This window comes from Lagenorhynchus albirostris, chromosome 4 (genome assembly GCF_949774975.1).
Source record: "Lagenorhynchus albirostris chromosome 4, mLagAlb1.1, whole genome shotgun sequence".
In the NCBI taxonomy this organism is placed as follows: domain Eukaryota; kingdom Metazoa; phylum Chordata; class Mammalia; order Artiodactyla; family Delphinidae; genus Lagenorhynchus; species Lagenorhynchus albirostris.
This window is the reverse complement of record NC_083098.1, coordinates 21399849-21424324: the sequence shown is the minus strand read 5'-3', so window position 1 is coordinate 21424324 and position 24476 is coordinate 21399849. Positions and strand designations below refer to the sequence as shown.

The window sequence follows — 24476 nt, the reverse complement described above, 5'->3', positions numbered from 1 at the left end:
AGTATGTCTGTTCTTAAGGTAGAAGAAGCCTATAGGTCAGTGGTAAAGCCCAATCTAAATGCTGAAACAGATACTTGAAGGAGAATTTTCAGTAGGGAATGAGGTCTTAAGGATCCTTCTGGGATAGTTTTTTCAGGTCATATCCAAAACCCAACATTCAACTCTAAGAACCTAAATGTTTACACAAAACAATTTATTGAATGAAACTGTGTTCCATGACTCGATACTTCATTACCACAAATGCCATAACTTCATTACTTAGTAAAGATAAAATCTGGTGTACTATTACTTACCTGCAACACACTGATTATAAAGGACAGGAAAAAACCTGAACACCATGTTTTTTATAGATCTATACACATGTAATAAAAGTGTTATATAAAAATGAAGACAGCGATTTTAAAAAGGCTATTCAAGTGGCATTGTTGGGGGGATGGGGGCACAGGTAAACAGGAGGCCGTGGAAGTAAATATATCTTGGAAATTTTCTAAATTATTCTTTTAAAACAGTAAGCCAGCCGGAGCATTGAGAATGAGTGTTAGATAAAGGAAGCACCCTTCTTCCTACGAAAGGAACAACCCCGGTATTGGATGTGATGGATCTATGATGTTACAGGAGAAGACAGGAAAGGCAGGGAATGTGGAGAGGGGGCGTCTATTAACAAGACATTGCTGAAATCGCTTTTGCTTGGTGAAAAGGAAGCTTCCTGAGTATTGTTTGTGGAGATATGTCTGTTGCTTCAATCTATTTCACGTAGGTTACTTATTTATAACTTTAAAGATAATTTAATATGTAAAACCTCCTCTGCTGAAATGTGGGTATTAACTTACAAGCATCATTTATTGCACTTATGGCTGATGGATTGTTATGAGTCAGAACTAATAAATTTGTAAGGATTCATAGAATATCAGTCGTGGAAAAAAAAAAAAAAAAAAGAAGTGTCTGTGTGGTTGCCATGTAACTGCATCTGCCGGGAAGGCTGGATGACAGGAGAGGACTGCTGGGCCCCATGTCTTGCTGAGGAAGGGGGGTGATGGGCAGTAGGGAGAGCAGTAAAATGGATGATGAATACCTTCTAATTGAGTGGATATTGGCAGCAGTACATTGACCAGGACATTAAGTGTCTGGCAAAGCGGAGAGCTTTTGCTGAACACGGTTACACCCGCATGGAAGTGCCCGTTCTATAGTGAACCAGGCGATGCTAACGAAACCGGGCTTTGTTGAAATGAACCAGGCACAAGATTCAACAAGCAGAAAATTGCTGTAGGCCTCAGGGTTTATCTTCTCTCTGCAGATAAAGAATCTTGCACTCCATGTTATGTTCCAAAGTGGTGTTAGGGAAAAGAGGTTTAGAAAGACAACGGTGGCAGCCCACCAGATTTCCTCGCCACAGAGGAAAGCACGCGGCAAGAGTTGAGTTGGGTGTTTTCCCCAACCCTTTGGAAGGTGAGGTCCCTTCTCTCCACATGCTCTTAAGTGAGGGGTAGGGAGAGCCACGTGGTTCATACTTGCCTTTGGATGGAGGTAGAAATAGGAGCCGAAGAGCCCCCGCTGACCTCCTCCCCACTCTTTCCTAGAGGATGATGGGCCAGGAGGAGGAAGGTGAGGGGCGTCTGCCTTCTGATTAAGGGAGGCTGAACACCCAGTCCACGGCTGACTTTTTTACATGTTAATCTGTATGTTCAGTTGAGAGAGGAGGATTTCTACATGCCTTTTCACACAGCCTCCCATTTCCTTTTTTGGTTTTTCTCCATTTCTTCCCTTCCTTCTCCCTCCCCCGCTCAACACATTCACACACACACACACACTCACAAACATGTTCACAACACACTCTCTCTCTCACTTTCTCTCTCTGGGTTTCCCCCTCCCTGCTTTGCTAGCTCCTGGTTTTTGAACAAAGCCCCAGGATGACCTCAGGAAGTAGAAGGACTCTGGGTTAAGAGTTGCCTGTTACTGTGATTGTTTATTAGACCTGAAGTTTGATTGGCCAAATTGAATTAAATAAATATTTAGCAGGCAGAAGCTGTCCTGTCTGGGAACATCAAAGGACTGTGACAGATTCCACCAACGTCCCTGGCATCAGGCCCGACAGTACAGCGGCTACTGCTGGCTTTTACAGGCAGGGCCCAGGCCTTTACCATCCCAGAGAAAGAGCCCTTGTGGTTCTGTACAGATAATGACGTATTCTGTAATAACCTAAATGAGAAAAGAATTTGAAAAAGAATAGATACATGTATACGTATAACTGAATCACTTTGCTGTACACCTGGAGCTAACACAACATTGTTAATCAACTATACTCCAATATACAATAAAAATTTTCAAAAAATTCACATTTATAAGAAGGAAGGCTCTTCAATGTAAAATGTATTCTGTGTTGGATGTCTCTCCATCCTGCATCCCCGCCACAAACACACACCCCAGGGCCCCTTACTTTGCTCGTTTTAGGAAGATGTTTTGGCATGTGTTGGTTAATCTCTGGCGGCAAGCTACAGAATAAGGAACAGTGATACATTCATTTTACCTCAGAAGATAAAGAGGCTCCTCTACGGAGGCTTATGGGCTGCGCCTGAGTGGAAAAAGCCAACAAGGAAATCTCTAGGGGCAAACCACGCCCTCAAGGGTCACGTGGTCTGTCATCTGTCCTGTCTGTATACGTATCTCTTTCTCTCATTTGTTTTCCTCCCTCCCTCCCTTCTTTCCTTCTTTCCTCTCTCAACCTCTCTATTTCCTCAAAGTAATTTCTTTGCAACCCGATCTTCCCACGTGGCTCACCCCAGCTCCTGGCCTCTCTCTGTGTTGCTATCCTTTTGGTTCTGCTAATCTGCACTGCTAACTGCATCTCTTTCTCTACATTCCCCGATATATCTCCCAGAATCAGAAGCCGATGGAGCAAGTTCATCTTTCAAGCCAGACTGTGTCATACGGAGACAGCAGGCTTTCCTTGGATCAGGCGTTCCTCCTTGGTTCCATCAGCTATGACCAATGAAGCTACAAATTCTTGTAGGATTTGGTCGCTTCATTTAAAATGGAGATATGGGAGATCAACACTGCTGGTGAAAGTATTTGAAACTATCAATAGATTAGGTCTATGAGTATCACAGTATCTTTTCCAATGGTTTGTCTCTCATGCAAACCTACTTTTAGAGGGACTTTGGGTAACATTTTTCTAGAAATAAAGATTATTAGTTGACGATACTTACTTGGAATTTGTGGTGACTTTAGCTTTTTGGTTGACATTTCCTTGGCCTAGCAGAGACTTGTTTGGAAAATAGTGTCTCGGCCCTCCATATCTGTGGTTCAGCGTCCGCAGATTCAATCAGCAGTGGATCCTGTAGTCCTGTAGTACTTATGGAAAAAAATCCACATATAAGTGGACTCCTGCAGTTCAGCAGTCCAAACCCATTGTTCAAGCGTCTACTGTATTTCCATAGCACTTACCTATTAGGTATTATAAGTAATCTAGAGGTGACTTAAAGCATACAGCAGGGGCTTATCTGGTGGCGCAGTGGTTAAGAATCTGCCTGCCAATTCAGGGGACACAGGTTCGAGCCCTGGTCCGGGAGGATCCCACATGCTGTGGAGCAACTAAGCCCGTGCACCACAACTACTGAAGCCCTCGTGCCCTAGAGCCCATGCTCTGCAACAAGAGAAGCCACCACAATGAGAAGCCTGCGCACCACAATGAAGAGTAGCCCCTGCTCACCGCAACTAGAGAAAGCCCGCGCGCAGCAACAAAGAACCAACGCAGCCAAAAATAAATAAATCAAATAAATAAATTTTAAAAAAAGCGTACAGGTGAATGTACGTAAGTTATATGCAAATACTACACCATTTTATTTAAGGGACTTGAGCATCTGTGGATTTTGGTATCCACAGGAGTTCTGGACAAATCCCCTGTGAATATCGAGGGATGACTGTATAAGTTAAGCAATGACAATTTAACCCTAGGGACAGAGGGTATATGAGAAATCTCTGTACCTCCCCCCTCAATTTTGCTCTGAACCTTAAACTGCTCTAAAAAAATAAAATTAAAAAAAAATTTTTTTAATCAAACAAAAAAATTCAAGCATAAGAGAAAATTAGTGTCCTGATCGGAGAAATAAGAACAGAATGCCTTTTATTTACAAGATACTTTTCTTAAGTTTGGTCAAAGGAAGGCAGTCAAAAAAGCGCTATTCAAAGAATTAAGCAAATCAGGAAGTTGTTTCTAAAGTACTTTTTTAAAGTTCTTTTCACTCTTCAGAAAGTGATTCCAGAAACAGGGATTACTGAAGGAGATGACATGGGAGGGTTGTTGACACTGTGAAGATGTTTAAGCAGGAGGAAGATAAAGGCCCCTGATGAAGAGAATGCCTTCCATTGACCTACACAAATATCCGGAACTTCAGTTTGGTAGAAAATAATTAGAGCAGGTGGGGACGTGCTCAGAACATCGCATTCAAAGTGATAATGTAATTAAATAGCGCATAAAATAGCAAAACACGAAGTGGAAAACATTTTAATATGTCTCTGCAGTTCTAGGTGGTACAAGGTCCAAAGAAGAAATGGCAGATGAAACCCAGTCACGATCAAGTAGTGTCTTAGCCTGTTGGTGAATTTTAGTGCCAAGAACGACAGGCTTGCTCAGGGAAGAGGCACATGAAGGCAGAACAGCCGGGCTTCATGGCTCCTGGAACTTGGGGCGTCTGGGTTGATGCTCTGCTGTCACCAGCTTGAGAGTCTTCATTTTTGAATCAAGGGGTCCTGCATTTTCATTTAGCACTGGGTCCTACAAGTGGCAGAGTCGGTCTCACTGGAACTGGAGGCTCCTTCACAGCATCTTGGGACACAAGAACCATAACCTAAGTGATTCCAGGATAACAGAGGAAGCATGGACTCATCTTCCAACTCTGTCACCTCACTTCTTCTTTAGAGATCTAAAAATGGTACCGTAGTTGCCCTTCTGACTGCTCTGTTCACACAGCCTACAACTGGGCAAGCCTTGAAAATTCCTACAGCACTGACAAAGCCTTCAATTTCATAATTAGAAATAAAAAAAAACATGGAATCAATTAGTAATATGATAACCTAAGCAATGAACATACTAATGTGTGGTTAATCAATGAACAGTGTAAAGGTCTAGTGTCCCATTACTCGCCATTTAAGCAGAAAAAGGGACTTAGAAGGACAGAGAAAAGGGAAAGTGACATGAAGGGGAGGAGGTTACGGTGGGGGGACGGGGACAGCGCACAATGACGTGTCTCCACCGCATTGCAGTTTTTGCCTTTAACTCTTCCTTGCTGCTGTGTTTGAGTACTTGTAATTGACCCTCCAGTCCTGCCAGCCCTGCTTGCCTTAATTGATAACGATGTCTTTAAATATGGCAATTTCGTAAGGAGGGAGCTTAATCCCTGCGGGAATGGCTGTTGCGTATCTTCAAAATGGCGAGACTGGCCTCTCCTCCCTTGCGTCCTCAGTCCGTCTTTGTACTAGTGAAGGTCCAGTGCAGGATCTTCCTCAACCCCTCTGTCAACTCAGGGTATGAATTCGGGTCCACAGACTCTGCCTGGAAATGTGTTCTGGTGGGACAACTCTTTTGGTCACAGAGCTTTTCATGGGACGGGACAACATGGGCTTCTCTCCTTCAGTGTGACTCCTTTGATTCCACTTAAGAAGAATAGTAGGCCTCTGTCTTCCACCTGATTAAAAGGATCTCCATTTCTACCAGAAGAACGTCTGTTGTAGAAACCATTCCAGCAGCTTTACTCTGTGAGAGCCCTTAGTGTAGGAGAGAGACACCTTGTCTAAGACAAGGCTTGAAGACCTTTCACCTCTACAGCCAGGGGAAGGAGGGGCAGGCTATAGTGGACAGTGGATGCTGGCCCATCCCCACGTGGTCACCTGGCTGGGGCCAGGCTGGGCATCCACGCCAGACTTCCCTACAGCCAATGGGTCTGCAGTTCCAAACTTCATCAGATCTAATAGCAGAAAAAGTACATGCTCTCTTCCTCCACTTCTGTCTTCTCTGTTGCCCTATAGCATGATTAAGTGTCTAGCATCTTGCAAAACAAATGAACAAATGTAGCTCTTTCCTTTCTTCCTTAAAAAGAACACAATCAACCGAGACTGTGGCATAACAACAGTTGACTTGTAGTTGCTTCTTGTGCCTGAAAGCCAAATATACTCCAGCAAACACAGCCTATGCCTGTATATTATATACTAATAAGTGCTGTCATGGTTGTATAGATGCTAGTGTATTTGAGTTTCAGCTGTTCCCTGAGATAAACTATCACATCTGAATAGTGATACAACATTAATAGAGGAGCTGTGATGGTTTCATTCTAACTTCAGTGTTCTAGAACTCCCTGGTGACTAGAGTTCTAATGGCTCTGTTTTACTAGCCTCCAAGTCATGATGGATAAAATGTGGGCAATTTCTAGTCTAGAGAGTGCTCACTATCCAACTTCAAAGAAAATATCCCTTTGTGGTGATTTAGCAATGCCAATGGCTAACCAGCATTATGGGCAAATGAAATTTCATTATCATCTAGAAATTTCATCTTGCTTTTTAATGCAGTTTTTTTACTGTACTGGATCTTTAGCATTGCTGCTAGAAAGGAACAACACTGCTTGATATAACATTTGATTTTTCTCTCCTTTCCTGTCCACTCATAACAAAGCACCAAAATGATCACATGGGAAGTGATCTACCTCAACCCTGCGTTTTGGGGGCCGTTGGACAGTTTCCCATTATCTTGCTTACGTCGTAGTCTCTAACTCGAATAGTTTTTTAATATACCTCCTTGAAATCCGGAAGTTGCCTTTGACTCTTTCCTTACTCTCCTCATCTAATCTGTTGTCAGGTGTTGTTGACTGTGTCCTCACATACGTTGCCTCTTCTCCGTACCTGCCATTCTTGCTGCAGTTCAGACCATCCCTGGTCCCCTAACCTATATCAGTAGCTTACAAACTGCTTTCTCTCCTGCACTGATCTTCTCTGGTCCACAGATCCCCCCCTCCCTTCTGAGTCCCACTATGTCACTCCTAGCTGGTCACTGCTTGCTCGCAAAGTCTCAGGAGCTCTCCATCGCCCGCGGACAGAGCCCAGATTCCACCATAGCCAGTTGTCGACGGTGCTCTGTGATCCAGCTCCAGCCGCCATGCTGCCTTCACTGGCCTGGTCCCCCGTGACACTGTTCTTTTTCTACGGCTGTTCTTTTTCTACGCCTTGCCTCCACAGCCTCCGTCCAGTGCTTTCGTTCAAGCTGTTTCCTCTTCCTGGAGTGCTTCCCCCTAATCTTTACAGATCCCACCCTGCCCATCCTTAAAGCTCCATAGCTTCTTCAGGAAGCCTTCCCTTATCCCTCCAACAGGAATGCATTTCTCCTTCCTCTTCACGCCCATCGCCATTTATTTGTTTCTCCTAACACTCCTTACTTTCTGTATTATTTTTATATATTTCCTAGTAGCCCATAAACTACCTGAAGGCAGGGTCTAAGAGTCATCCCTGTTCCATCCAGAGAGCTTTGTATGGAGCCTTAAACAAATACGGTACTTGTCAATGAATATTTGCTAAATCAATAACTTCGTTTCCAGTCTAATCAACGAATGGCTTTGGAGTTGATTATTAAGTGAAACTATGTTTTAAGTTAAAAGAAAGTTATTATGGGCATCACACTGATGGAGAAAAAAGGTATCAATAAGGAGAGAGGAAGGCTAAAATGAACCCTATGGTGTTGGGTCAGGACCAGAGTAGTAGCATAAACTACTCTCAATGTACACAGAGAGATACAGAAATATACATATATGTATATAAATGGGTTAATATGCATACATATATTACCTAGCTCTATCTGCTGAGAAACAAGAAGCTCACTCAGCACCCATATCTTGTTTCTAAACACCATTCTCCAATAAAAGGAACCAAATCTCCTTGCAGAAGCAGTTGTTTTTCAGGCCTCAGGCAGGGGAAATACAAAATGAACCTGGAACATCTTAACAGTGCCAGCAAATAAGGAAACACTCCCCTCAAAAGACAAGGGCTTGTCAAAAGAACACAGGAGTCGATGTAAATGTGTTCCTAGTGACCAAAGCTGGTACAGCTTGGGCAAAAAACTAAAGACAGTACTGAATTTTAACCTGTAGAATAAAATAAATATCCAGGAGTCCATGCTGATTAAAAAACAAAAAACATGGGAGAAGTGACAGCTCTTCCTTAAGTAGAATTCCAGATAATAAATGTGGAAGGAAATTGGGAAACAGAATCACCCTTAGGCAAACACCACAGTAACGATTATTTCAGGCAGGAACCACAGATGGATGCTAAAATTAGTGGGTAACATTTGAGGAGAAACAGGATTCGTATAGTGTCAGCATATCCCCCTCAAGATACTTTGTTACTACACAGGGAAAGATAGTGAAACTTTACAGTGGAAAAACAAGCAGGCACTGTTCTAACCAAGTGATCAAGGCAAATACCACCAGTGATAAGCCATGATGACATCATAATGACCCCCTTGATACGATGCACTGAGAAGAACACAACGTCATTTTTGTAGTATGCTTGCTAAAAAGGCATAAGTTCATTCGAGTCATGACAATACATTAGGCAAACCCGAACTGAGGGAACTTCCACAGAATAACTGTTCAGTACTCTTCAAAAGTGTCAAGGCCAAGAAAGACATGGGAAGATGGAGGAATTGTTACAAACTGGAAAAGACTAAGGAGAGATAACAACTGGATGCAATGTGGAATCATCTTGGATAGGATGCTGCAACGGCAAAAGGATATTAGTGTAAGAAATGGTGAAATTCTAATAAGGTCTGTAGTTTAATTAGCAATATGGTATGGATGTTAATTTCCTGTTCCTGATCATTCTGCTATGGTTAAGTAAGACATGAACATTAAGGAGAGCAACGTAAAGGATACGAAGGGCTTTGTACTATTTTTGCAACTTTTCTGTAGGTCAAAAAATAGTTCAAAATTTAAAAAAAAAACTTTTTAAAGGAAGGCTATTAGTGATTAATATTGTAAACATTTCTTTAATCCAGAGAGGATCCAAACTACCTTTAAAGGAAGTTCAGCAGTCAAACATCCTTTGTATTCTTTCTAGTCATCATTCTTTTCCATGTCTTACATCTCTTGTTTCCACTTGCTTCTAGATATGTGGGTCTAACAGCCTGTGCACAAAAGCTCTTTCCTTCTGGTCAGAAACTACAGAACATATGCCATCCCTGTATGTGGATGTTTGGGTTTCCCAGCTGACCGGGGCTCTGTCTGAAATCTCTTCTGACAATGTGATGCAAACAGCAGCATTTTCTCCTTTGCCTGGACCTTCCCATCACCCTGGGAAGTTCTTTAGCAAGAGCAGAGGCTGCCGTCTTTGTTCCTGTGCTTTTCTCCATCCTCCTGTGTCTTCTTGCATCGGGACTTGGTGGAGTGCTCAAGATGGCGCCAGTCCTAAGATGACTGGACTGGTACAATATTCACCTCCTTTGCCCTCTGTGCCTTCTCCTTTTCCAGTGAACCAGTCGACATACTTTTTTTTCAAAACGTTTTATTTTGGAAATGTTCAAACATACAGAAAAATAGAGAGACTATAATAAACCCTTTGTGAACTTGTTTGTCACCAGACAGGTACCATTTCCAAGGGTCATCAATGGTCTGTATTCCGCATGCTGAGGATGAAGGTGACAGCACTGGCCCCAGTTCTTACACTTCATTCATACTTATTTTTATACTCATAGTTTAGGGACAATGCCTTGTTTCTTGGCCACTTTATCTTATCAGTAGGAGCAACTGCTCCAGTGAGGGTTCCCCGAAGTCCACTCTCCCACCCCTTTGCACAATGCAGATTGAGGTCATTTCTGTGGTGCCTAATGAAAGAGGGACCTCTTTAAACGTTTGCTTAGGGGCCCAAATTTAATTTATGCTTTTACTCTAATCTTAAAGACATTTTTTGCTCTAAAGTCTGATCCTTGTAACAGAAGCTGAAATCGTGTTTTGCTGATTGTGTGACTAAACCCTGAAGGAAAAAGGGTAATGAAAGGTCACCAAACCAGAGTTCTTCCAGTTGCTAATCTGGGTTTTTCCATCATCAGTAATTCAGGTTTAGGAATCCCAGGTTTTATTCCTAACAAAGCATTCCAGCAATTTTTGGTCATCGGAAAGTGATGATCTAAATGGATACTGAAATGAGATGAATAAGATGCTCATTTCCTGAGGGTAAGAGAGATTTTCACATCTGTATCCAAGTAGGATACCAAAGCGTGAAAGCCACACCTCTTTGAGAGAAGTAGTATTTGGGAGTGAAACCTGCCAGATGATGAAAGTATACTTTGCGATAACTGACTTCAGTGATTTTCATAGTCATCTAAAAATTTTACAATAGGGTATGATTTTTATTTCATGGTGGTGAGAAGGAATGCCATTTCTTGGTTCAGGATAACAGAATTCAAGATGCTTACATGGAGAGAAAATTGTATGTGTTACAAATTAGAAAAAAAAGTGAAAACATTTTGATGTAAATAACATAAAAGTAGAGATCTCAGAGATGGATCTTTATGTATTTTAAGTTAAAATAGCCTCTTTATGTGCACACAAAGAAGTAATCAAAAGAAGAGGAATATCTGTCCACCTGTGACTGTTGCGTCTACTTTGATCATCTAGACTTGCTATTAACAGCATGTTCTCTTTTACCCTACTTCTCCATCTTTGCAGTAGAATTTCTTTCTGAGATTTTAGTATAATTCCGCTGCTATCTCTGGATGAGAGTGACATTATGGGAGCCCAGAGATTTTGTGAGTTTCTGTGTCTGGAGAGAGATAAAGAGAGTAAGTTGAAGTCGTCTGGGGTCGGTATCACGTTTTTTTGATTCCATGGTGATATTCAAACACTAAGAAGAAAAAATAAATTAAAATGTAATGTTTCTGCTGAGTGGGGATGGGAGAGAGTTCATGTCTTGTTGAGAAACAGATCTAGCATTCCTAGAGACATTAGATTCTGGAAATATAGCAAGGTGGTGTCTCAAGACAGGGTTATAAGCGAGTCTCCTAAATATATTGGTCTATCATCTTTTGCAGGGTTCTTCTTTCCTAATAAAGGGAGGTAGTAATCAACTACCATGCCAAACTAAGCAGCTGACCTATAACCAACAACAGGGTCAGTAACTTAGGACCCTATGAGTTTCAAAAAAATTACCTACGTTTTAATAAACTAGGGAAGCATCTAAATAGTTTTAGAAAGCTTTTCATCATAAATGTTTCAAATCTTTAAAAATTATTTTGGCACTCAAAAGATGTAGCCTCAGTGTGCGTGTGTGTATCTTAAATGAAATACTTCATTCCCCGAAGTACAGGATAAGCAAGGCACTTACTATAATTTTCAGAAGGGTTTTACCATAGTGCACTCACCGGTATTTCCAGGCCTGAGATGATGAGGCAATTCCGTGAATGTTAAGTCAGGAAACCACGGAGAACACAAATGAACCAAATACACCATTCCTTGCTTATGTAAACAGTAGTACTTGACCTGACGTCAGCAGTTATGGACCCTGAAAGCTACTGTCCTCGTGAGTTGCCATGACTGTTCCCAGACAGGCGGAGGTACGGGAGTGCGTGCCTCCCTGCAGGCGGGGCCGTGCAGCCACGCTGCTGGCCCGGTGGGGCTTCACTGCCCGGTTCCCCACCACCCGGTGCCTGGGGTGTGGGAGCCGGAGTTTTTTCTACAGCAGGTGCAGCGAGTAACAAAATGGCAAGTCAGGGGTGCAAGGCCAGGTCCTCTGTTGTTCTGGGGACTCAGTGTATGCTGGTCTGGAGGCTCCACGAACATGCTTGCAGATTGACTACTTTTCAGCGTGTTAATTACCTTTCTGGAACCCTATCGTGGGCAGAGCTCACACGGGCCGCAGACCGCCTTCGCACTCCAGCGCCATCCTCCTTGAAGGGAGAGCTTTTTCCTTACGCCCACTGGATCGGGGGGCTGCTGCAGTCTAACGCTGACAGCAGCTCTGCTCCATCTTGGCTGTATCCCTTGTGCCAGGAACCTCGGGGAGGAGACAGGGATTTGGCAAAACTCTTGGCAAATGGACGGCGCCCCAGTGAGCGCCGTGCGTAGCGTTTCTTAGCGTTGCCAGACATCCACCGCTGCCTTCTCCCGCTACCTCGGGAAACAAGGGCCATTGCGGGGCAGATTTTAAAGTGAAAAACAGAGAAAAGTAAAAGAAACCGAAGCCCAGAACTTAAAAATAGAGGGTTTCCCAAAACTTTTGCTTCTTGAGTGAGAAATAAATTTAAATCTTGTGTGTGATTCCCCTGATCTTTCCGACTTAGCTGAGGCAGAAAACCAATCCATTGCCTTATCGACTGGGATCGCTAGCCTGAGGTTAGGGACCCACCGTCGTCTCTGAAGCAGGCCTGCCTTCTCTCTGCTGCTATATTACCCCTCTATCATTTTTGCGCTCGTGCTCTCTATTGCCTTTGATATGGTAATGCTCTTGCACAAGAAAAGCCTTTTTTTTTCCTTAATATGAGTGCTTAAGGAATTAAAGGTGAGTGAGAGGTGGAGGGTGTTAAGAAGGATAGCAGTTTCTCATTAAAAAATAAATAAGTATACCCCGTGGAATAGAAAAAGAAGAAAGGAAGATAAAGGGAACCCAAGTGGGAGGACAGGCAGGTGTCTCTCGGCGGAGGCAGGAGCCGGGGTTCCTAACAGGCTGGCTCACGGCCCTGTAACGTTGCGTACGTGCGCCTCCGGCCCCTCATTGATTTCCCTCTGCCCTCCAAAGACCTGGCTGCAGTTAAGCCTTGTGTCCTCCACGTGATGCTGAGCCGAATCAGATTTTCCTTTTAGTTGTTCGATCAAATTTTCCTTCCTAGAGCTTCGAAGGCACACTTGGGACCATCTAGTAATTGCCTCCCCGCACTGAACTGCTGATACCTTTATTGGATTGGCATAGGGTTTCAGAGGACTGTGTTTAACATGCAGTGAGCCGCAGCAATGCAAACAGCCCCAGTGTTTAAACAAGCATCCATTAGGCCAGGAAACAAGGCGGGGCCAGCCCATTTGATGCTCTGTAGTGCTGGCAGCTTGAGGTGCGCAGGGCAGCCGGGCCGCTGGAGCGGGAGAGGGCAGGCGGGGAGGGGAGGCGGAGGAATTGCAGTGTCAGAAAAGGAGCAGATTCTCTGCGGAAGAGGAGGGTGCGGGGTCGGAGGGGGGGAGGGAAATGTGGCTGGGGACATGTGCAAAGCTCATTAATACCTCATTATGTTAGAACTGCAATCTCCCCGCAGACAGGCGTTAACATTTGTGGTGCCAGAGGAAGAGCTGTGGGAAAGCAGCACTGACCGCCCCCCCCCGCTTTTTTTTGCAAGCCCCAGCAAGCTCCACACACTTGCTTTGCACCGAGGGAGTGGTGGTGTTGAATTTGTGAGGGAAGGCTGCGAGCAAACCCCTAAGGAGCGGTAGGGACCAATGCAGTACAGTGAACTGAGACGGAAAACTGTAGTTTGTAAATAACGAAGTGACCAGCTTGCCAAGGTGCCGGCAAGTGATGCAGAGGGAGGAGCGTTGACCGGAAGCCAGGAAAGGGAGACAGTGGGTCTGAAGCATGAGCCATCCTGGAGCCTGGGTGTGTGCAGTGGTAGATAGACATGCTCCAGGTTTAGACTCAGGCGTCCCAGAGAGTGTGGCACTTGTCCCCTGAGTTTGCCCAGGGCTCCCCGGGATCAACCAAGCTAGCATAAGGCAGAGAGGAGACAAATGAGGACTAACGAGAAGAAAAGAGGGCAGGGGGATTCAGCCTGTGGGATGTGGGAGGCTGTATTCTCAGCTGCGCCACCTGCCCTTATTAGTGTGGGTGGAGCAAAGGGAAGGTGATAAAGCAGATAGAAGGTTCTGTGTGTGCATGTGGGGGGCGGGGGGCGGTGCGGGAAGAGGAGGTTTTGCTTTCTTCAGATCCGACCTGGCTGGGCCCAAACCCTTCCAGGCTTCACCCCAGGGATTAAATCCCCGAGTGCCGTAGCTCTGTAGCTCTGGCCGGAGCTGGACCCAGCGCCTCACTCACTCACCCCCGGCAGTAACCCCAGGGGCTCCAGCACTGAGACAGCGTCCTCATGGGAGGAAAAGTTGGAGCCATGTTCTGTAGAAACTACAACTTTCCTGCAGACACTTAATCCTGCGCTGTTAAAGGATCAGGTGTTTCTCTCTGCCCTGAACCCTTATGTGTCCTCTATCCAGAAGCGAAAGGTGGGTGGTAGCCACTCTAGCAAAGAGTTACACAACAGAATGGACCAAAACACAATGGTGTGTGGATTTTATATCATGAAGGCCCCTTAAGGTAATTCATGTTCCAGCCCTTTGAGAATATCCCATTTCTGCCTTTTCGTTTTGTTTGTTTTGTTCTTATTTCTACCTTAGAATTTTCTTTCTGTGAACGTCCAGCATTCGGGTTCTGTTTCTAGCATAAGTGGACACGGACACACCCAGAGGTCCACAGGGACGTCGCCCATGGACATTCAGCCCACGTTCTGGAAGCAGTGGGCAGATGAAGGAGGACGTAGCCTTGATGGATGTCCTATGAAGTGACAGGGCCGTCTTTCAAGTATGGTTTGTGAAGACCTTTATGGTCACACTTCGTTCTGACTTAACACAATATTCCATAAAAATATGGATTATCCATTAACTTACAGGAAGGCAAAAGAGTTAATTTCATCACTGAAAGCCATTTGTATTCCTTTTGGAAAAAAAGAGAAAACAAAACTAGATTCCCGTTGGCCAGTAGCTTGTTACGTACAACGGTGCCTGTAATGAACATCTAAAGATAAATGTATTTGATCATCACAACCAGGTTTACTTAGGTTAGAAATACAGTTATGGCTACAAATGCTTCTGAGGAACATTAAACAAGGCTTTTTACAGTGTGGCCTCTATAGTCAAAATAGTCAAATTCAAGCTCTGTGTATTAAAATCTATTATTCTTTCGACTATGCAGCTTTGACAAATCAAGCAAGAGTCATAAGAACAGAGCCAGGAAATAGTTCAATTGCTATACTTTCATAGCCATATATAAGAAAAAATATGCCTTATGCTGTTTACATGTTGACTTTCCCAAGCTTGATTCCATTAAAAAATAAAGCAGGACAAAAAATGAAGAATTGTTACAAACAGTAGACTATTTCTAGACTTAACTTCTGTATGTAACCATGGCAGGTCCCTATTGTGGGATGTATGACATCCCACAAGATCTTGCCTGTTTTAGACTCACAAACTTAAGAGAATGAACTGATGGTTACCTTGGGTGAGGGGAGGGGGGAGGGATAGACTGGGAGTTTGGGATTGATATGTACACACGGCTATATTTAAAATAAAATGCCTTTCCATGAAAAAAATAAATTAAAAAAAAAGTAGAATAAGCATTAAACACTTAAAAAAAATTTGCCTGTTTTTCCTGGGCTGCTCTGTCCCTCGATCCTTTTCAGTGGCCTGAGCAGGACCCTCACAGATTTGTGTTCTTCACCCTGTCATTTCCCAGCATCTGACCTTTTCCATCTTCGATTCTTCTGCTTTCCTTTCTAGGAGAGAGAATGGAAGTTAAGTATCATCCAAACTTTCTACCTAACCAAAAAATCATGACATCCAAATTGCCCATTTGAGGCGAGAAGGAGAGTCATGCAGCAGAATTACAGTTCAGAGTAAAATGGGACTTCCATTTCCATTAAAAAGAAAAAGTGAATTCCTAGCTCCTTTCAGGCTTCTGCCATGAATCAAAACTTAAAGTGAAATATCAGAAAATCAAGGATGAGATGGAACCTAAAGAGATGTTTCCTTCCCTTTTCATCCCCCTTCCTCAATGGAGACCGTATCTACATCATCCCAGATGGCTGTGCTATTTTTAAAGATCTCCAGAAAGGGAGATCCTACCACCTCCTCAGCAACCCATTCCAGCAGCTCTTGTTCCTCTCAGCCAGAATACTTGTTTTCTGAGAGCCCTCGGAGGAAGAAGAGATACGCTGTCCCAGGTTTAGGGACTTGGGCTAGTCCTCTCTAGGATTTTACCCCTCAGTGGACACTCCGAGGCATGGGTAATGTCTTTCTTCAGTAACAAAGGTTGTTTTTCTCTAATCTTTAGCTTTATATTAGTGAGCTTCTTGGGGGCCCATGGAAAATCCTCTGGAGGGCCTGCTGTTTACACGGCCCTGTCCTAGATAAGAGGACGATGGGTAGCAAGGAAGTGTATTCATTTCAGTCTAAGAGGAGAACAAGGTCACGCACAGCTTCAGAGCTGACCATTTGTACTGGACAGACTTGTTCATGCACTCACTCACTCGCTCATTCATTCTTTCATTCGGGAAATACCTACTGACCTCAACCATGGGCCAGTCCCTGTGTTAGACACTGGGCACCAACACATCAGTCAACAACGTGGACTAGGTCCTTATCACCAGTGAGCTACACTTGGATGGGGGAAGAATACCAAGTCAAAAGTAAGAAGCATAATGGTTATAAATTGTGATAAGGGGCGTGAGGGAAATAAAACAGCGATGTGCTCAAGCATGGGTGGGGTGAGGCTAACTGAGACAGCATGGCCAGGAAGTTGATACTTGCGCTGAAACCTGAAGGGTGACCAGGAGGTAGGAGGGGCAGGTTCAAGGCAGAGGGGAAGCAGGTGCAGAGGCAGGAGGAGAGGCCCGGGTGGCCAGAGCGCAGTGGAGGAGGGAGCCTGGCCTGACATGGGCTTGGAGACACCATGTCATCCAGCGATTCCAGGCCATGAGGGTGACTTTAAGAGAATGGGAATCTATAGAAGGACCTTAGGCAGCAAGACATGCTCTGATGAATGGTTTTAAGCGATTCCTCTGGTTGCTCGTGGAGAATAGATTGGCGAGACCGTAGGATGAGAAGCAATGTTAACCGGTTAGGTGGAGAGCACAAGAGACCCGGGGAGAGGTGAGGGTGGGGTGAAGGCTGTTGGGGGCGGGGGAGACTCAGACAAGGAGGTAGATGGGCGGAGGGTGTGCTGAAAACACAGACGCTGCATCCAGGCATAGGTTTGCTCCATTTTAAGGCAACAGAATACATAGAAATCAAAAGTTTTAAAGAAGTAATTATCCCCTTTATGAAATGAAGTAAGGGAAGGAACGTGTGTATGTGTCTTTGACTATAACTTTTAATAAGAGATATAAAATCTTAATAGACAGATCATGGAATTCGAAGGAATCGTAGAGGTCATTTTCCCCTACCTCCACCCACTAAAGAATCCCTTTTACAAATCCCCGGCAGATGAACGTGCAGCTTGGTATGAAAACTCAAGGGACAGGAAGCTCAATAGCCTCACAGTGAAGCCCTTTCTATTTTCAAATTTCCTCCTTATAGAGAGGCTGGAAAATTTCTCCCCATAATTTCCAACCCTTGATCTTAGTTCCATATTCTGGAGCTACATTAGATTAAATCGAATCCATTTCCTACATAGCAATGGTCAGCTATTGAAAGACGAGCTCTGGCATTCCTACTCCCCAGTTCTTCTCTTTCTCCAGCAAAACATACTTGGCTTCTTCATCTGTTTCTCACGTGATATGGCTTCTGGGGTCTTCTGTGCCCTGGTTATACCCTCTTGCTGCCTGATGAGAATGAAGACATAGAACCAAGCCCAGCCTTCCAGCTGCCATGAGTGTCGAACATACACAGTCCCCCTGGATCTGGAGAATGTACCTTCATTACTGTAACCTGGAATTACAAAAGCACATGGCTTTGAACTTTGAGGAAATCAGGGCTGCTTATAAAACAGGTTCCACCCAACGTGATCTGTTACTGCTAACCAGTAGGAGAGCTGTTGTTACACTTTTTTTTTTGCTTTGTAAGTGGTAGAGTTTTATACAAATATAAAGTCATGCACCTTTAAAGCTATCATGCCAATAAGATACATTCAATTAGACAAAACATCTTCAAAAATTTTTTAACAGTGTAAAAATACAATCACGAAATAATCAATCTGCCGATTAAAACAAAATTTACAGTACCTACAACAGAATTTACAGATGCCTACGATAGTTTGCAGATTGTTACATATATTGTTTTAAGAAATACCATTAATACAAGTACATGATTTACAATATCCCCATTATAGCAAGAAAAAAAATAGATTGGCAAAATAAAACGTCTTTTAGGCATTTACAATGCCAAGTATTGAAACGATTATTCTCACTATGACATAAGAATAATACTCTTTTAGTGGTAAAAGATAGACTTTATTAGGCCAAGGACCACTGAAGAGCTTCTGGAAGGTTCCAAAGTAAAATCTGGCTATCTTTCCCCCAAAATAAATAGAACAGCAGCAATGCCTACGTATCCCATGAACATAAACTATGAAAATTCCTTTTATATTAACTGGGCCTTAAGTACGTGACTCATTACAAATAAAAATAAACAAAATTTTAGAAACTAGTTAACACCAATAGCCCAAATTTGGTTTTTACCTGCCTCTAAATGCCTAGGATAAGAAGTTTCATCATGAAGTATATATTAAATGTAAAATTAACAATTATTTCTAACTCTATATATAAGCCAAAGTGCTCACTCTTACCATGGAAGCAAAACCTAAAATAATCTACAGAAATAGTATGTAAACACAGAGAGTTTTGAGATAGACTAGGAACATCCTTCTTGTTCTGTGGATCAAAATGCAAAGGTCTCCATTCCATATGGGCATGAACACAAACACTTGTGTTAACTTAACCCATGGATCTTACACGACTATGTGCATACACATATGTACACCGTGAACCAAATGTTAACAATGTTTCTAGCTACACCACACCTTCAAGCCCCATATGCTAGAAAGTAAAAACTTAATATGAAAACTAGTTTTCCTTTTTTTTTTTTAAGTAAACTTTAAAATGGAAAAACAAACCCAACACTCCTCTTTGCAATAGGTACTGAGTTCTAAAGGTTCAGAGTCAAGACCCCCTTCAGTTGTTCCCAATGGAAAGAACACGCAGGCTCCCTCACTGTCTTCAGGAGGTCTGATCGTCTCCAGTGGTTTGTCTTCAAAACTGCTTTCCAAGGTACGATGTAGCCATGCTGGTTAAATTCTTCCTGCTGCCCACTTTGCACCTGATGTAGCCATACAGGTTGGCCCCTTGCAGCACCACACCCATGATAACCACCGCCAGCCACTTCACTCTGAAGGAGAAGAGGGCACTAAAGGCAAATATTACCCACAGCACCAGACAGGCGATGAGTCCTAACCAGGAGATTCTTGATTCAGCCTCTGGAACAGTTTTACTGTCTTGAGAAAAGGCCTTCCTGGACTCAGACACCCAATGGCTTTTTCCATCTTCATCAGTGTGATTCCACCAGCGCAGGCCAGCCATTAGTCTACCTGTGACATTCTTGACTGCCCCGAAGTCACATGACAACAACAAGATAATTGTCACCATACAGGCAATAAAGCTGGTGCTGAACCATTCACAGGGAAGATAGACTCTAATTGCACCGACTCGAAAGAATAAATGGAAAAATGATGCCACTGGGTGACTGATTTGGGATTTTTCTGGTCTACTAGTTGTCTCCTCTTCTGCATCAAACAGTGAAACATCTTCAATGTCATCATTACTGTCCTGCTGCAACATGGCGGCCCGCGCCAGCCTGTTGTTACACTTTTGGAGGATCACGAACCACACTGAGAATCTGATGAAAGCTTTAGATCCTCTCTCCTGAAAAAAAGGGGCATATAACCACAAAATTCTGCATACAATTCTTGGAGATTCTTAGAGATCCTAAAATCCATTTTTATGTAGACCTCAAGTTAACAAATCAGCAGTATTCGGCTTCCCTGGTGGCGCAGTGGTTGAGAGTCCACCTCCCGATGCAGGGGACGCGGGTTCGTGCCCCGGTCCGGGAAGATCCCACATGCCGCGGAGCGGCTGGGCCCGTGAGCCATGGCCGCTGAGCCTGCGCGTCCGGAGCCTGTGCTCCGTGGCGGGAGAGGCCACAGCAGTGAGAGGCCCGCGTACGGCAAAAAAAAAAAAAAAAAAAAATCAGCAGTATTCATGTTGTGGAACCCTGGATCCATCATCGAAAACTGTATATTTGCATTATCTTTATACTTGATAACAATATTGAACAGGGGGATGAGGAACACCCACTTGGAAATCCCTACAGGTCACTACGGAACCGTTAATGGAAGAGGAGAGTTACAGGAAGTCACGTGGCATTGTTGGATACATTGCTTATGTTACCTCATTTAGTGTATACAGTCGTCTTCTGAACTACAGAATATTAGCCCTGTCTATGAGGAAAGTGAAATTGAAGTGAAGGAATTAATAAAGAAACATAGAATTACAGAGATCCAGGTGAAGGCAGTGCCAGTATAGTGTGAGTTTTTACAGCTCCAGAGATGAACCATGGTGGATGAGCAAGTTTGGTTTCCTGGGAAATGCGTCCTTGTGTTGGTGCCTTTGTAGAGATGTCCCTGGAGGGTGGTCGTCAATGTGATTGGCCATTCCCGTGGCCTACATGGGCGGCATGCCATGCTCTTTAGGATCAGACTGGGGTTGGGTTAGTGGCCAGTATGTATCTCTACCTGAGCAACTCAGACAGCTGCAGAACTGTTCTGAGAACATCTGAAAGAACTGCAGCCCTTACAGGAAATCCCCTTTCAGAGAGTACTTCCTTATGTGCCAGCCACCCACTGCATAGAAAGAACAGTTCTGAAGATGCCTCCCCTCCTTCCCTATTTCATTTGAGAGCCACACTCATTTCAGAATCGTTTGGAAATAAGAAACACATTCCATTCACAAGCGCAGAGGCATGTAACTAACGGAAAGCATAGGCTTTGGAATTCAAGTCTCACATGAGCTGTGTGACCCTGGGCAGTCTGTTTCATCTCCGGGAGCCCTAGTTTCCTCATTTGTGTAAATGATGTTTATTACCTTGCAGGGTCGATGTGGGAATTGAGAGAAAAGATTTGGGATTTGGCTGGCATAGAATGGATACACGATGAATGTTTGCTACTTGCTGGTAACTTGGAGGAGGGCTTAAATTGTTGGGGCCCGTCTGGGTAACAGTAGATTTGGTTCAGCAATACCATCAGACTTACCCTGGTTTGGACCTGGATCCCTGAGCCATTCCAGAGGAATTCCTGTCCCCATACCCACCCCTCATCACTGTCAAGATTTTGCTTAAGATAAAGAGGAAGTGTTCACCATAGACCCATCCTCCATGTGAGGTGTCATGTCACAGGGGCGTTTAGAGGACACCCCAATACTACTTAGTCCCCAGCCTCTCAAGGATACCAGATGTCGTGGTACCTTGGGTGTGCACACACACACACGTGCGCGCACGCACACACATACACATCTCTGAGATGAAGCAGTATGTGAATTTTCGCAGTTAGCAGACCTCCGTGGTAGTTCACGTGGACATTTCTGAGCACATACTTGGTTCCACAGTAGTAAAAGCAGAACTAAATACTGGGTAGGGCTAGTACTGCTTATGGAAGTTCTCTGAGATGCTATCTAAAAGTCAATTTTAAATATAGAGATGGGGCTAGCTAACCTCATCATTCTGTGAGTCATTAGATGTGAACTAGACTTGGTCATCTCCCTTTGCTAATAAGGAAACCGGCTTAATTAACTGAAGGAAATTAACTTGACTCATTTTGCAGCATGAATCTGTTTCCCAAGAGGGGCTGAATTCTTCCCTTCCTGTGAGCTGATGCTCATTCGGCAGTCCATTCAAGAGGCTGTGTCGGCGCGCTGTTGCTGCCAGCTGACAGATGTAGCATTTTCCTGATCAAGCTCCCAGGCCTTTCTCCTTGCCCCTTGAACAACCGAGCACAGAGTAATAACCTACTTAGAATGATTTTGCAACATGGGAGCCATTTGCTTGTCTTTGTACTGTGGGAGTCAAATGCCTATTCTCAGTAAGTATAAGCCTCCCAATTGACTTAAGGTAATTGAATGATTTTAGATTTATTGTGTATATACTTTTCTCCATAGCCTCTGATTCTAAGCAGGCATAAAATCACATCAGGAAAACCTGAGTTTGGATATTTGAGTTGTTTCATCTGAGTTAAAACCAAAATACGTAGAAATTGGGTTATCAATTCCAAACTTGGATTACTTTGTGAAACCTCATGTTTCCAGTGGAGCTGAAGGTAATGTCTTTCTTCGGATGTGACTCTGGGGCAATTCTGCAAAGGACAAGGAGAGAAAGATGTTTTTCACTCTATTCCGGGTTGTTTCGTTTTCCTTTTTAACTGATTTTTACACAGTATATGATTTTCTTTCCCAATTTGTTTTGAATTCCTCTCGTCTAGCCCTAGGTGTCTGTTGTGGTTGGGCCTGGTACAGTTTGCTTAGGCGTTTCGCTGTGTTCTTTCCTCACCCTTCGTTTAAAGGAGGTCTAAGCTCACAGAGTAGCTATATTTCTAGAGAGACCTGCCACCTTTACAGGCATTACTGTGGTCATTTTCTTTTTCTTTTTTCCCCTCTCTCCACAGTATGGTTCTTTGTGAATTAAAATCAAGGTTCCTGGAGCTAGAGGTAGGAAGAGGGCATGGGAAGCCTGGCCACGTTATAATGGGTAATAATCATGACTCTCTCCCTCTGCTGTCAGCTCTTCCAGACCGCTCACGTCCTGTTCATCTTTGTATCCCCAGCTTCTCGTGTGGCGCCTGGTGCATAAATGATGCTCAATGAGTGTGTGTTGAAGGAACAACCTAATTTTTGCAAATCCCTTTACAGTTTATAAAGATACTCCACATAGCAACGGGGTGATTGTTTTCAACACTTCAAGAAAAAACCATTTCCTCCCTCATTTCATTAGGATTGTGAAATTGCTTTGGAATTTTGGAACAGTGATACTTTTACTGTGTGCATTTCACGACAAGCCAGAGTCTAATTGCTTTTTTTTTTTTTTTTCTTAATGTGAGGGGCTGTGGAAGGGAGCCAAGACAGGAGGGAGTTTGTTAACTGGATACATTTCTTGTCAAGAAATTTAAAACTTGAGATGTTTCTGGATTTTTTTTCTTTATAACTGCAGTTCATAGCTCTTCATCTTTTACTGGATGTAGGTGATTTTTAACAAAAGCAAGAGGTATGTTTTCAAGGGAGGAGGACAAGTGGGCAGCAAGGGAAAGACTTTGTTTTTAGGACTTGTGTCTTGACTTGGCAAACACTCAGGGTTATCCTACTCAACCAAATAACCCACATCGCTTCCATGTCAGCCATGGCCGAGCTCCCCTTACAAGGTGCGCCAGACAGACTCTTCTGGTAGGACATTTGAAGGATTTCAACCCTTGTCTTGTGCTGCAGTCAGTGGCAGTGCTGACCCTACACCCGTCAGCTCTCATAACCACCGTACATCTGCCTCTGGCATAGACTCACCCAGGATTCATAATAAAGCAGCTTTTTTTTTTTTTGAATTGAAGTATAGTTGATTTACAATGTTGTACTAATTTCTGCTGTACAGCAAAGTGATTCAGTTATACATATATATATTCTTTTTTTTTTTTCGGTACGCGGGCCTCTCACTGTTGTGGCTTCTCCCGTTGCGGAGCACAGGCTCCGGACGCGCAGGCTCAGTGGCCATGGCTCACGGGCCCAGCCGCTCCGCGGCATGTGGGATCTTCCCGGACCGGGGCACGAACCCGTGTCCCCTGCATTGGGAGGCGGACTCTCAACCACTGCGCCACCAGGGAAGCCCTATATTCTTTTTTTTAAATATTCTTTTCCATTATGGTTTATTACAGGATATTGAATAGAGAGTTCCCTGTGCTATACAGTAGGACCTCGTTTATCCATGCTGTATATAATAGCTTACATCCACTAACCCCAAACTCCCACGCCATCCCTCCCCACCCACCTCCTCCTTGGCAACCACAAGTCTGTTCTCTATGTCTGTGAGTCTGTTTCTGCTTTGTAGATAGGTTCATTTGTGTCATATTTTAGATTCCACATATAAATGATATCATATAGTGTTTGTCCTTCTCTTTCTGACTTACTTCACTTAGTATGATAATATTCTAGTTGCATCCATGTTGCTGCAAATGGCAGTATTTCATTCTTTTTTATGGCTGAGTAGTATTTCATTGTGTATGTATACCACATCTTCTTTATCCATTCATCTGTCAATGGACATTTAGGTTGTTTCCATGTCTTGGCTATTGTGAATAGTAGTGCTATGAACATAGGGGTGCATGTATCTTTTTGAATTATAGTTTTGTCTGGATATATCAGGCAACTTTTTCTTAAATGGCTTAATCTCTAGGCACTCGTCACCTTAATGCTGACTTTTGCCATAAAACTCGAGTGTAAAAGTAGGAAAATAATTGTACTACTGTTTTCCCCAAATCATTGGCATTTAAAGACCAAAGTCAGCAAAAGCAGACAAACTTAAGAATTTTAAAAAATTAGAAAAGTCTTTGATTTTTACAGATGAAGCAAGAGCCATACTAAGACTTATAGCCCAGAAAAAAAATTCAGGGGAAATGAATCA

The 24476-nt window shown here is 43.5% G+C and overlaps 2 protein-coding genes across 2 annotated transcripts in view; one reads left to right on the top strand and one right to left on the bottom strand.

Moving 5' to 3' along the window:
* Positions 1-24476, top strand: part of MAML3 (mastermind like transcriptional coactivator 3) — a 432660-nt gene that overhangs the window by 198471 nt on the left and 209713 nt on the right. The gene's annotated exons all lie outside the window — the stretch shown is intronic.
* On the bottom strand, positions 18130-19606 carry LOC132519199 (Golgi apparatus membrane protein TVP23 homolog B-like). Its single transcript, XM_060147115.1, has one exon. The coding sequence runs from the start codon at positions 19604-19606 to the stop codon at positions 19022-19024; it is 585 nt and encodes a 194-aa protein (XP_060003098.1). The 3' UTR covers positions 18130-19021.

Coding starts and splice junctions, on each gene's coding strand:
- LOC132519199 (XM_060147115.1), bottom strand. CDS start 19,606: ATGTTGCAGCAGGACAGTAATGATGACATTGAAGATGTTTCACTGTTT.